At 43.6% G+C, this 14,514-nt stretch overlaps 1 protein-coding gene across 3 annotated transcripts in view; it reads right to left on the reverse strand.

Moving 5' to 3' along the window:
* CLPB (ClpB family mitochondrial disaggregase) overlaps nt 1–14,514 on the reverse strand; it is a 155,602-nt gene that overhangs the window by 97,198 nt on the left and 43,890 nt on the right. For all 3 annotated transcript variants that reach the window (XM_004480124.4, XM_004480127.5, XM_004480126.5), the window contains exon 4: nt 3,986–4,089. In XM_004480124.4, coding sequence (XP_004480181.2) covers nt 3,986–4,089 — 104 coding nt within the window. The remainder of the gene's footprint in view (nt 1–3,985; nt 4,090–14,514) is intronic.

Here is a 14,514-nt window from a genome sequence, read left to right on the forward strand (position 1 = left end):
TGACCCAGAGCTATATCCAGTGCCTTGTATACAGTAGGCACTCAAAAAAAATGGTTGACGGATGAAAGAAAAGAGAAAGGAAAGCATGGCTAAGAAGGAGTTAAAGGTTTAGACTGGTAAGGAGAGAGGAGAGCCCTGAGATGATTCTAAAGGAGTGTCACTCCTGTAGCACCCAAGTCAGAAGGAACAGCATGCATGAGCTTGGAGGGCAGAGCACATCCAAACTGATATAGCACGGAGAATAAGATCAGCTGCCAGAAAACTATGGCAGGCCAAGGTGGTCTGGAATTTAAAATTCTAGAATGTATTTTCCCAAATGGTTCTTAAATATTTAGGCACTTACTGGGCACCAGTATGGGTTTCCACAGGATAAGACATAAATATGCCAGAATAATCTAAACTTTTTGGAAAGGATTACTAGGTGAGAAAATCAGACAAATGCTAGACACATTTTTACTTTAGCAAGAAATGTGAAAAATCTCTTACAATTCTGGGGACAATATGGAAAAACAGAGACTGAAAAAGAACAAAGTTCCAATGTGGTTTAACCAAAACTTTCTGTGAATACTGAACAGCACACTTAAATGGTCCTACAGGGTACTTTCTGGTTATGTGCTCCAGAATTCTTTACTTCATAATGTCCTAATGAACATTTTAATCAAGGACTAGCAAATAGCAGGGATCTTAGTGGTCTAACTCACTAGCACCTGGAACAGTGCCTGTACACAGGGCTGTGATCAGTAAGCATTTATTGAATAAATAAATGAATCCACAGAATGTCTTCACACTATCTGTAGATTATACAAAATAAGAAGAGGCTGCTAACATTTTTACTTTCATAAGGAATATCATAGTCTTTCCCAATATTTTTATAGTCTATACATATGTCAGTCTATCATCTGGAATATAGTTTGGCTGGTATAAGAGTCAAAAAGGTTTCTGATGAGGCTAACAAAAAAAGAGAGAGAGAGAGAGAAGGTGAGAGAGAGAAAGAGAAAGGAAGAAAGGGAGGGAAGAAAGGAGGGAAAGAGAAAAGGAGGAGAGAGAAGAGGAAGAAAAAGAAAAAAAGAAAAGCTCTAGAACAGGTGTTGACTTATTATAAACTATAACCTATGGGTCAAACCCAGCCTGCCACCTATTTCTGTAAATAAAGTTTTACTGGAACAGAGTCATGGCCATTCATTTATGTATTGTCTATGACTGCTTTTGCATTATAATAGCAATAGAGTTGAGTAATTAAGACAGAGACTATCTGGCCCACAAAGTTTAAAATAGTTACTATCTGGCTCTCTCCAGAAAAAGTTTGCTGACTATCAATCAAGAACATTGAATATAAGCATCAACCTGAAGAGAACCATTAGAACACAAAGCTGCAAAACTTGAATGCAGATATGGTCTGCAGTGGGAGAAGCACAGAGAGAGCAAATCAACAGATGTATGCACTGTTCTGAAAGTTATATTTCGGGAATGACCCTGAGAAAGTTTAGTCTATCAAGGGGATGGGATGAGAACAGAACAAAAATAACACCATTTAAAAATCAACCGAAAGAGAAGAGAGTAAGGAATTGGTCATGGTTTTAAAAGAGCTGAACCATGGGGCAGAGGGAGGTGGCATGCTCTGTATGGTTCCCAAGTTCAGAGCAAATCAAATGTAAGACAGAGTTCAAGAAGGTAGACATCTGCATAAAATCAAGATCTTTTAAACAATTAGAGCTAAGAATGAAGGAGGCTTCCTTAGGAAGTACTGATTTGCCCACCATGCAAGTAAGAGGCTAATGTGAAGGTCAAGGATGTTGTGGCAGGGATTCCTGCCCATGGGCACCAGAGGTTGAACAAGATGGCCTTCCAGCTCTGAGACTCTGAAATGAAATTTGTTTACTAAGCCATGCTGGCATCCCTGGATGAAAGGCACCCAAGTAATTCCCTCCCTCCTCCTCGGGCCTGCCCTTTAAGCAAATGCTGCTCTTTGCTTTTTGTTGAGAGTACCTGAACAGGAGACAAAATTAAGGGTGGCAATGGTGTGTCTGAGTGAGGAGAGGACATCATCCATAAGCTGAGTCTCCACATATTGGGCTGCAAATAGTGGACAAATTTAGTACTCAGTAAATTCTAGTGTGTTTGAATCATAAAATGAACATAATTTCTCCAGGCTCAGTGGGAAATCCAAGGAGGCACATGCCACGGCCTGCACATCCAAGGAGCTGTCAGCTGAGGAGGAAAGAAAAAGACATATGAGCAGATGAGAGTTCAAATAACTACAGAAGAGGCCAAGATTTAGAGAACATTCAAAAGAGCAGCTGAGGGCAGGCTGCAATTATTAGCAAGGACAGGCAAGGCTTTGTGGAGGATCTAGCCACAGGAACAGAGCCTTGACATAAGGACCAGGTTTAGAGAGGTGGAAAGGCAACTTCCTACTTTACCCGGGCAGCAATTCCCTGATGCTCCTGGACACCACCCTCTTGTTGCTGAATTTAGAAATTTTCTCCCAGGGGTGGCAACACCACCTCCACTCTGGGGCTACCACACCCCACGCCAGCCTGGCACCCTCACTGATAGCTCTGAGGGCTGAGTGCATTGCTCTTCTCGGTGGAACCTCCCTCCAGTTCAACTTCCTCATCCTCAGCAGTCACAACAAGGCTTTCTGTCTTCCTGGCATTACTACCAACCTGGAAGCAGCCACTGCTCAGATGCCGAGTTGCTGGAAATGTGAGGGAATCTCAGCCTCTGTGAGTGATCCAGGATAATGTGCAGGCAGTGGGGACAATTTGGACAAGCAAAAGTTCAAATGCAAAATACTCATTTCTGGGGAAATGGACTTGGCCCAGTGAATAGGGTGTCCGTTTACCACATGGGAGGTCTGCGATTCAAACCCCGGACCTCCTTGACCCGTGTGGAGCTGGTGCATGTGCAGTGCTGATGCACACAAGGAGTCCTGTGCCATGCAGGGGTGTCCCCCACGTAGGGGAGCCCCATGTGCAAGGAGTGCGCCCCGTAAGGAGAGCCGCCCAGTGCGAAAGAAAGTGCAGCCTGCCCAGGAATGGCGCCACACACACGGAGAGCTGGCACAGCCAGATGATGCAACAAAAAGAAACACAGATTCCCGTGCTGCTGACAACAGAAGTGGACAAAGAAGATGCAGCAAATAGACACAGAGAACAGACAACCGGGGTGAGGGGTGGAGGGGAGAGAAATAAATAAGTAAATCTTAAAAAAAAAAACAAAAACTCATTTCTGTCAATCTTCTCAACTCCACTTTCAAAAAACCAAAGACAGTACAGATTAACTTGCCCAAGTACCCTCCAGCAGACGTGACCAAGCTCTGGTACAGGTGTATACCACTTCTTTCTACTACATAATGCCAACCACCTACCCAACATCCTGGAGAAGACAGTGAGGAGTACTCCATTTAAAAGCACAGACATCAAGGCACCGAGAGGGTCAACTACTTAACCTGGATCAAACAGTAAACTGAGGGGCTAGTCCAGAAATAGGATTGTATTTTACATACAGGGGAAGAAAAAACAAAAACAAACAGCATTCACAGCAGTGCTGAGGGACCTCTGGAGTGAAGCTGTTTGCTAGTTCTGGGGCAGGGTGGGGCAAGGTAAGCCCACAGGAAGTGGAAGAGGTACAAATCCACATTCCATGCAGCTGCCTTAATTATTTTATTGAAACCTGCTAAATGGCCCGCTATTTGAGGCTCCACTGGCTGAGATGCCTTTGGGAGATAACCAGTTGAAATCAGTGTCTCCCGATTCCCGTGGATCACAAAATCAGACCATTTCATTCCCCAAGTCTTCTGAAGTGACATAAATTACAGAGCTTGACTGGCGTTTGTCCCAAGCCCTCTGGGTTATACACGAGTTCCCAGAGAAGGGACTCACAGGTTGTCTCTTGGAGCGGATGGTAGGGCTGGCACAGAGCAAGGCTGCCTGAAAGCCAGAGCGAGGAGACCTCCCAGAGTAGCAGAGCAGTCCATATTTACCTTCCAACGAATGGATTCCCTGTTCCTGGGCAGTCTTGTAAACACTGCTGAAATCATCTCCAAGGTTTGGGTCAGCCCCAGCGGCAAGCAGGATCTGCACCACACTAGAAGAAATCAAAAAGTAGAAGTGTCAAAGGCAGTAAAAGGCACAGGAGGCTGAGCCCCAGACTGTGAAGCATGCTTAGGGTTGGCGCTACCTCTGCTCTTTTGCTTGGTACAGTGGAGAGAACATGGCCTCCGAGAGTGTAAAAGACAAAGGTAGGAACGCTGGCTCTGAAACCTACTAGCTGAGAGGTTCTGGCCAAGTTATTTAACCTCTTGAAGGTTCTGTTTCCACTATAAAATACAAACTATTCATATAAGGATAATTTATCACACGTCTATTATGTGCTACTCCTAGTTCTAGGTGCTGGGGTCTGTGGCCTCATGGAACTTTCAGTCTGCTGGGAAGGACAACAATTAGCCATAAAATTACAGCAAAGTGTGATGAAGGTTATGATGCTTTGAAGAAGACCATGAGCAGTGAGAGAACAATGGAGTGATGGGGAAGGCCTCCCAGAGGAAGTGGTATTTAAAGTATTTAAGACTTGCAGGCTGAGTAGCCAGATCTGGGGGGGTGAAGTGGGAGGACCCAACAGAAGCATATTCCTGGGGCAAGCAAGCACAGTGCTTCACCAGAAGAAAGAAGCTGGAGTAGAGACTAAGGGGAAGAAGAGAGAGAGATGAGATAAACCACTGAAGGGGTTAAACCGGGAAGTGACATGACTAGATATGCTTCTCCTCCCCATTACAAAAGATATGTGTGCTTTAAAAAATATTTAAATCATATAGAAATACATTAAACTAAAAAACAAGTCTCCCTTTATATGCACGTCCTTAATCTAAAGTCCAAGAGTAACTACTCTTTATAGTTTGGTGTGTTTCCTCCCAAACCTTCGCAATAGAAAAATCACCCCAGAGTCCTGTGAGAACCGACTGGAGAGGGTGTGGCCAGAGGCAGGGACACCCAGAGGGTTGTTCTGAGGTTAAATCAGGTAAGTTCAGAAGGCACCAAGCACAGCGTTTGACCTAGTAAGTGCTCCATATATGTTAGCTTCCCTTGTTCTTTCTTCTCTTACATAATGGGCTTGCTAATGCTTTCCCTATATATATATATATACACACACTCCTATTTACTACAGAAAATTCAGCAAATACAAATAATCAAAGAGAAGTATTTTAGGGTATATAACATCCTTCCAATTTTTTTCAATGACTACATGCGTATTTTTATTTACAGAAATGGAATCATACATACGCGCCCTCTCCACAACACACACACATTTCCACATATTAAATATTCATCTACAACACTATTTTTAATGGCTATAAAACTATTCCATACTTTATTTAACCAATCTCCTATTGTAAAATAATTACTGTTTTTAATATTTTACCATTATAAATAACACAATATCCCTGATTCTTTTCTTTGGACAAATTCCTAAAAAATGATGTTCTAGGTCAAAAAGCATAAGCAGTTTTAAGGGTTTAATAAATATTATTAAAATGTCTCTAAGCAATATTGTACTAGTTTTCATTTTCACTAGCAAAGTATGAAGTATGAGAGTAATTGGCATGCCTTCCCTTCACCAAAATGGGGTATTTATTTTTCTTTTACAGAATGTATTCATTTGGTGAACAGTAAATGGTATCACACTGCTGTTTCAACATGCATTTCTTTATCAATGAGGTTGAACTTTTTAACGTTTAAAGGTCAGTTGTATTTCTTTTTTCATGAACTCCTGATTATGTCCTGTACTCACTTTTCTCTTAGTATGTTTATCTTTTGCTACTGACCTTCAAAACTGTTAATGCTTTTGAAGGCATATATGGCAAACATTCAATAAAATACTCTATCATAACTATAAAAAAACAAATTTTTAGTTTTTCTCCTCTTTGCTAGTTTTTCTATATCCATAATCAGCAGTGTTGGTTTTCCATGTACTACCAGGTTTGAAGATCATTACCTTCAACAGTTATTTGCTGAATGAGTGAATGAATTTCAACAGCTTCCTTGCATACACATAATCCTTATAGGTAAGTCAAAGAATCAGATTCCATCTCTCACATAGCTGGGGTTCTTCTACATTTGATCTAACAGAACTGGGTGAGTTGCCTAAGTCTACTCACCTTAGTGAAAAGGATTTTAAAAAGTACCTTTCAGAGGTAATTTATCCAGAATATGGATTAAGATCTCAAAGACAAAGGAGAAGGGACTCTGAGCAGTTAAAATCCATGTCTAAATTCATATATTTAATTCATGTTTTCACTTTTCACTTGGAGAATATTCACTCTTACTTTACAAGCATTTTAGATAAGACTGGCATTAGTCTTCCTGTTTCCCAGAAGATTAAAAACCAAGAGGGTACAAAAAGGCTTAAAAGGCACACTGGGAAGAGGATTTGGCTCAATGGACAGAGCATCCGCCTACCACATGGGAGGTCCAGGGTTCAAACCCAGGGTGTCCTGACCCATGTGGTGAGCTGGCTCACACACAGTGCTGATATGCACAAGGAGTGCACCCCATAAGGAGAGCCACCCAAAGTGCAGCCTGCCCAGGAGTGGCACCGCACACACGGAGAGCTGACACAGTAAGATGATGCAACAAAAAGAGACACAGATTCCCAGTGCTGCTGACAAGAATACAAGTGAACACAGAAGAACACACAATGAATAGAGAGAGAAAGCAGACAACTGGGGGTGGGGGTTGGGGGAGGAGAGAAATAATTTTTTAAAAAAATCTTAAAAAAAAAAAAGGCAAACTAACTGAAGGCAGTAAGAAGCAATATATGAAGAGAGGTAGTATGGTACAGGTTAGGATCACTGGCTTTAAAATCTGGGATAATCCAAGCACCAAAATGAATAATGACAGCAACAGATAATGATCCATTGCATAAAATAAGATTCCAAGAGTCCAAATAGAAAGTAATAATAAGTGAATATTGGAGAAGGGAAAGCTCTTTCTTACTGAAGAAAGACAACCAATAAATGTAGAAGAAACAGTGAAATTAGAAAAAACACCATTCTGCTACCTTTTAGCAATTATTGTGGATAATAAGAATAGCTCATATAGCTGGGTTAATACATATAAAGAGGTTAGGATAGTGCCTGACATGTAAGTGTTCAACAAGCGTTAGTTATTATTACAATGTCCCTGACATTGTGGCCAAAAGAAGTAAAGAACCGTGACACAAATTGGGAAGACAGCATGGCATTTATAACAAGCAGAGAGAGACCTGCGTTGAAATCAAAGCTCTACCATTTTCTGATTCTGTGATCTTGGACAAGTTACTACACCTCTAAATTTCCATTTTCTCACCAGAATAATGGAGATAAGGGTGGCTACACCTTGCAGATTGTAAGTATACAAAATTTCATTGTGTCTGGCACATAGAAGGAACACCACAAATATAAGCTCTTTTCCCTTTGTCCATATAATCTTGGTGACAATAATATCAATCTGGTTATTGGGCACCAGATCTATCCCTGACCACCATCAGGACTCATCTGGCACAACTATGTATCAAGAAGGCAGCTCTCGGGAAGTGGATGTGGCTCAACCAACTGGGCTCCCATCTACCATATGGGAGGCCCGGTGTTTGTTTGCTTCCCAGGGCCTCCTTGTGAAGGCAAGCTGGCCGCGCCCGCGGAGAGCTGGTGTAGCAAGATGATGCAACAAAGGGAGACAAGCAGACACAGAACACACAGTGAATGTACACAGAGAGAAAACAGCAAGCAAGTTGCAAGGGGTGGGGGATAAATAAATAAATCTTAAAAAAAAAGAAGAAGGCAGCTCTTCTATATTCTGCCCAAGTAGCTACTTTTAAAATCCAAGAGCAAGGGTTTGTCAATATAAACTCAAATGGACAATAATGTGGTTAATCCTCAGCTGCTGTGTCCAATCGCCATTCAATCACACTCCCTCCCATGGCAGGCTGTCCCTTCAGGCAGCTAGTGTCTCTAACTCTGCAACCTTGGCCTCTTCAGGTTCAGGAGTATTGATTCCATCTGTCCAATTTGTAGGCTGCAAGACGTGTCCAAGCAACCAAGTATGCTGCCCTTGGCCAGTGGTCTGGCAGGATGGGGAGAGGAGAGCGACTAGGTTTGGCCCCAGGACTGCTAACCCAATCAAAAGGAATGAGCAATTTGCTTCACAAACTTGGAGGCTAAAGAGGGTGGGCATACAAGCTAGTGACTCACCCTGCAACCTCAGAGAAGATTCCCTTACTTGTAATAAAACTCAAAAGGTTTTATTTGAGTTTAAACCCACTGTGGGGTATAGCTAGGACTAGAGGAACTATGGCTGCTCAGTGGCCAACAGTGCCATCAAACAACTCACCAGATGGCTACCAGGCTTCTGGTCCATGAGCTACCACATACTTACAAAGCATCTAAGCCAGAGATCCACAGGGGTCAGGCCCTTCTTGGAGTAGCCAGGACAGATCAAGCTAGAGGGGTACACAGTGTGGCTAACTACTAGCTCTGATGACCAAAAGACCCTCACTAGAACTGTAGGCTACAGCAGGGGTAGGACAGGTTAGGGGCTAGCTAGCCAGTCAGAGAAAGTTAACGCAAGGCTGGTGAGGCCCTGGCTCAGCAGCAGGCCAGGCCGAGGGAACACCAGGAAGCTTGTAGTCAATACCGAACCAAGGGCCAGACACCAGGCAGCACAGGGAAGTCAGAGGTATATGTGAGGCAGAAAGTCAAAAGCCAAGTTGGAGGTCACGGATTAGAGGCCGAGGTAGAACAGCAGTCACAAACCACGGCAGCAGCCAAAAACCAAGGAGTATACTAGAACCAGAAATCAAGCAAGCAAAGGAAGCAAAAACCAGGAGCAGCAGCAAGGAAACTTCGGAAATAAGAACATTTCTGCCTTTTACGGTTTGTGCTGAAGCAGGAAAAAATCTCCAAATTCAGGTCTTTCTTTGGAAGAAAGTGACAACATGGGGAGATGGTGAGTTGGCCCACCTGGCTGACAACAAGTGTTCAGGATCAGCAGTAAGAACTGCATCTGATGTGCGGAAAGGCAGGCACACAAAGGACAACTGCAACCGCCCCTCAGTTCTAGCACTGGCATACTGGCTGCCATGTGGTAAGTTTGGGTTTGGGTACAGTACTGCCTTCGATTTGAGTAGCTGACACCAAATGGACTGTAGTGGATGGGCCAGGCATTCTAGGTCTTAACAGCTGGATTAAAGGGGACAGAGTACACCATTCTACCCCATTATATTTTTCTATAACGGGATACACCTTCACTCAAAGGAACTTCACAGACTACCTCACAGACACCCACTGGGCAAAGGCTTAAGAATATCAGCAATTCTCCCACTCAAGATTTGGCCTCTGGTGGTCCGTGGAGAGATATGTCTACCAATGCCAATATCAACCTCAAAGGCTAGAGATAATCTCCAGATATTCTATTTTCCCTTACTAATTTGGGGACTCAGAGTCTATAGCATATGAAGACAGGAGTTTGCAGTTATCCTTTACTGATCTGGGTCTAGAAGCTTTCCTGTATGCCTACCAGAATCAATTCTGTTCTCATCTCTGCCCAAGTAAGCTGACTCAACAAAAAAGACTGGGTCTTGCAAATATTGAAGGTGAAAGTTGTAAAGGATACCATCAAGCTGACCGGCTGGCACAGGTGTAGCAATAGGATAAAGCTGGCTATGCCAGGGAGGTGGGGGTGAGGGGTGGGCACTGCAGGCCTGGTAATTTAATCAGAAGCAGTCAGGTCTATTGGCCCCCTGAAAACTGACAGGTGAAGCAACCAATCAGAAAGCAAACAGCTGGGGCCCCAACCCTAATACTATGAAGGGAGAGGAGGAAAGACTTTAAAAAGGCCTGACCTGGGGCCCAGGCACATATCTCATTCTGCAGCATGCCCACGGTCCATGACTTGTACTGTGTACTTTTCTCATTTTCTCTATTCTTAATAAGCTCTTTACTCCCCTGCCTACTATAAGAAAAAAAAAAAAGGAAGAAGTACTGAAGTCTTGTAGGTTGGCCTGGGGAAGGAAGGTCCAGAGCTCAAGTTCTTGGTAAGAGTTACACAAGTGAGTACGAGTGGCAAGCTCTGGCCCTAAGCTGAGAGCTGTGTTTTCTCTGCCTTGTTTCTCCCACCTGCTAGGTAATAGTGACTATTTTCTCAAGGGTACAGAGTGTGGCTAAGTGGGAGGAAGAGAGCAGTCTAATAATAATAGCTAACATATGTATATACTTCCTACATGCCAGGCACAAATTTGAACACTTTGTATATACTGATTTGTTTAATCCTCACAACAACCCTATGAAGTGGGTTACAAATAAGAAAACTGAGGTACTGAGGGGTTAAGAAACTTGGGTCACACAACTATAAGGAATAGAGTTGGGATTGGAACCAAGGCAGTCTGGCCACACAGTCCATGTCCTTAGCACTACATTATATTGCCTCTCAATTTCCTATACTTTCAGATACGTAACAGTCTATAGGAACACTTTGATCCAACTCAGGTTTTAGTAGCAACGTGAAGATCAGAAAGCCTAACAGAAAAAGGAGGCAAGGAAATGAATAGGAGGAGGAAATTAAAAAAAAAAAAAGATTTTGATAAAGTATATGAAGAGATCCTTGGGCTCATTTGTTATTTTAAAAATGCAAATTAAAGTGACCATGAGAAATCACTTTTTTGGGGGGAAAAAAAAAGATTTATTTATTTATTTCTCTCCCTTCCCCCCACCCCCACCCCGGCTGTCTGTTCTCTGTGTCTATTTGCTGCGTCATCTTCTTTGTCTGCTTCTGTTGTTGTCACAGGCACGGGAATCTGTATTTCTTTTTGTTGTGTCAGCTCTCCGTGTGGGCGTCACCATTCTTAGGCAGGCTGTACTTTCTTTCGCGCTGGGCAGCTCTCCTTATGGGGCGCACTCCTTGCGCGTGGGGCTCCCCTACGTGGGGGACACCCTGCGTGGCACGGCACTCCTTGCCCGCATCAGCACTGTGCATGGGCCAGCTCCACACGGGTCAAGGAGGCCCGGGGTTTGAACCGCGGACCTCCCATGTGGTAGACGGACGCCCTAACCACTGGGCCAAGTCCACGTCCTGAGAAATCACTTTAAATCTAACATGTTGACAAAAGTTAGCAAGTTGAAAAATGCCAGGTATTTGTGAGAAATGTGATCTGAGACCCATCATGCCCTATCAGGAAATATACTGGTACAGTCATTCTAAAGTACTCTGTCAAATTAAGGCATCCTATGACCTTGCACTTTTGCCTGATTATACATACACATATACATACATATATATATCTCTCAGAGAAATTCTCAGGTCCATAAAGGGACCCTTGAGAAAAGCTCACCACAGCATTTAGTGGTGGGGAGTTTCAGACAACTTAATTGTCCATCACTGAGGGAATGGAGAAGTTAAATATGGTAGAGACACACTACGAAACATTATAGCAGTTGGAAGCAACAGACTGGATATACAGGCAGCAACACAGATAGGCCTTTTTTTTTTTTTTTTTAAATAAAAAGGGGGTTGATTTCCCTAGCCCTTTCTATTTAATGCATACCATGAAGCTTTTGTTCCAAAAGTTTATTCCTTCCAGAGTCTCTGATTTGCAGAACCTTTAATTTTTACACTGATTTAATTCTTAAATGTTCCTGGGGACTGGAGAACCAGTGACTATACTGAACCCCCTGCAGTTCACAAAAGGCCATCAAACTGCCACTCCCTCTGCTGGAAGTGTCTCCCCTGCTTCAGCTGTTTAATGCTCATTCACCTTCAGGGCTCCTCCTCAGCAACACAGACACCACTTCCACAGAACCTTCTCTGATTCCCAGTCTCCGTCCATGGCCTTCCTCTGCCTGCACAGCACCCAGTACTCACCTCCACGATGGGTGGCCCTCATCATACTCTATCCTGATTGCCTGTTCACTTTTACTCGCCTTTCTCACTAGACCAAGGGTTCTTAACCTTTTTTGCTCCACGGACCCCTCTGCTAGTCAGGTGAAAACCTCGGACCCCTTACTAAGTCCACACTGTACTCTGTATTATTTAATAAATATATCATACCTGCACCAGCACATCCCCACAAGAATAAGGTTTTTCTTGAATTTCAATTCAAGCTTATTGACCCATTATAGACTAGACTATAGGGCAAGGGCCATGTCTCAACTTTATTTCCCAGCTCCTTGCCCAGTACTACAATCAGCAATAAGCAATAGACATTTTCTGAATGAGGCGCATAAATGAATGAATGAATGATGAATAAATGAAATGATTATTTTGTCTGGTGGGATTTGGGGAGAAAAGGTGGGGAGGCAACCATCTCAACCCTATTCCGCCTTCTCCCTCCTGAGGGTCTACACTAGGCTACAGGTGGTTTAGCTGTGGAAAACCGCCCTCTCCCTCTTCTGAGTACCAAGCCCTTCCTGCGCCCCAGTCAGTTCTCAGACAAGCAGAGGAAATGAACAGGAGGGTAGCCCCTTTGTGGCAGCTCCTGGGGCGCAAAGAACTCCCTCTGGAGCCACAGTCTCCATGAGGCACGTTTTAATTTGCAGATCAGGTTGTAATTAGAGTAGAGATGGAGCAAATGTAGGACTGGTGGCTTGCACTGACCTTGCTGAGCACGGGGCAGTGACAATGCATGGGAGGGCAGTTAAACTGACTACCATTAAGGCTTTTGCTCTCAGTGGCCGGAGGGGATTTGGGTGGTCACATTGTTTAGCGAGGAGCGAGGAAACCTGTGGTGTGAGCTGAGGCCTGTGCTGGCCAGGCGGGTCAAAGCCGGCTGGCGAGCAGCTGGAGCTGGTGAAGCAAGAAGGGCAGTGATCCCAGCTCCAGGTCGTCCCCACACAATGTCAGGCTCCAGGAGAAGCTCCTCCACCCCTGCCACGCCCCTTCTCCCCTCCCCCCGCTACATCTAAAGCATAGGGCCTCTGTAAAGAGTGTCCTGGGTCCCCAGGAGAAGACAAGGAGTGGATAAACCTGTTCTCAACCCAGTGTACACCTTAATGGACGGAGGGAGCAAAGAGGTCACAATTTAGAAGGTTTGCTGGAAAGTCAAATGAGCGGCGGCTTCTTCAGCGCCCTTATCTAGTGGCTGCTCAGGAAAGCAGGGTGGCCTGACCAAAGGCAGCGGCATGTGTTAAATTTAAAGGTTCTTGGCATGAGAGCATTAGTTGTGGGTAGAAAGGGCATGAAGAGTAGTTTTCTTTTTAAAATTAGCTTTCTTAGGAAATGAATGAAAGATTAGGTAAGAAGTAAGGTACCTATGCAGAAAATGTGCCCCAATTTCCACAAATGAGGATAACAATCTTTTGTTTACTTACCTCAAAAGGTAAAGATCAATAACCATAGCAAAGCAGCTACAGTGTGTTAGGCATTTTACACTAACTATTTCAAAACCTTACAACAACCCTGATGTGAAGTACTGGTCCTATTTTAAAAAGGAGTAAACCAAGGCTCAGTAAGATAATGTGAGATGCCTATGTGTACGTTTTAAATAAGCAAAGGAACCAAGATTCAAAGCCAGGTTTGTCTGGGTCCACCCATCTGACCTTTCATTACTTTGTCATACCAACCCATAGTAACTGCACCCTACTAATACCAGGGACAGTAGTATTTCCAGATGGTACTTAAAGCAAAGCAAGTCACAGCAGCTAGTTGTGGGGGGCATCCGATTCAGGTGAACAAGAGTCACAATTAGTGGTGGGCTTGGACAGAGGTGAGGTTATCTGAGAGCAAGGCTCAAGTAAGACATGTCACATTACATAGAGGGCCAACGAATCAAGATCAAACATCATAGTTTTCCAGACAATCCTAATTTCACATACTCAGTTCAATTCTAAATATATGCCCATATCTTTCAAACTGTGGTTCATAATATAGTTCCTAAAACAATGGGGCAATGTGGTCAAATTCTGGTTGGTAGGGCTTCTTATCACAGTATGGACCTGACTGGACTCTCTCCAGGCAAATGACCAATAACAGTAGAAAGGGGTTGCTGTATCTCTTAGATTTTGTATGAAAATAACAAGGAAAACAAAAATATTAATAACAGCAAAGTTAATACCTATTGTGCACTTATCTAGGCACTGCACTAAGCAGTTTTTACACATATTAACTTAATATTTACAACCACCTTATGCAGAAGAAGGTGCTATTATTATTTTCTATTTTAGCAGATGAGAAAGCTGAGAGCTAGTAAAAGGGAGGGCTAAGTTTGTATCTCAGGCAGTCTCATTCCAGAGCCCAGGTGCTTCACCACTATGTTATTCACAGCTATACTGTTTGCTCCCTAAAGACAGCACTGTGACTTGACCATCTTGGTTTCCCTGTCCATTGGGCCTAGCACACACTCCATTTTTATTTAACTCCTAGGCATCATTTCTTAGTGTTGCTAAGTAGGGCATCCCTGGGAAGCAGATGTGGCTCAACCTGTTGGATGCCTGCCTACAACATGGGAGGTCCCGGGTTCGGGTTCCAGTGCCTCCTAAATGAAGATGAG

Source organism: Dasypus novemcinctus, chromosome 10 (assembly GCF_030445035.2).
Source record: "Dasypus novemcinctus isolate mDasNov1 chromosome 10, mDasNov1.1.hap2, whole genome shotgun sequence".
Taxonomy (NCBI): domain Eukaryota; kingdom Metazoa; phylum Chordata; class Mammalia; order Cingulata; family Dasypodidae; genus Dasypus; species Dasypus novemcinctus.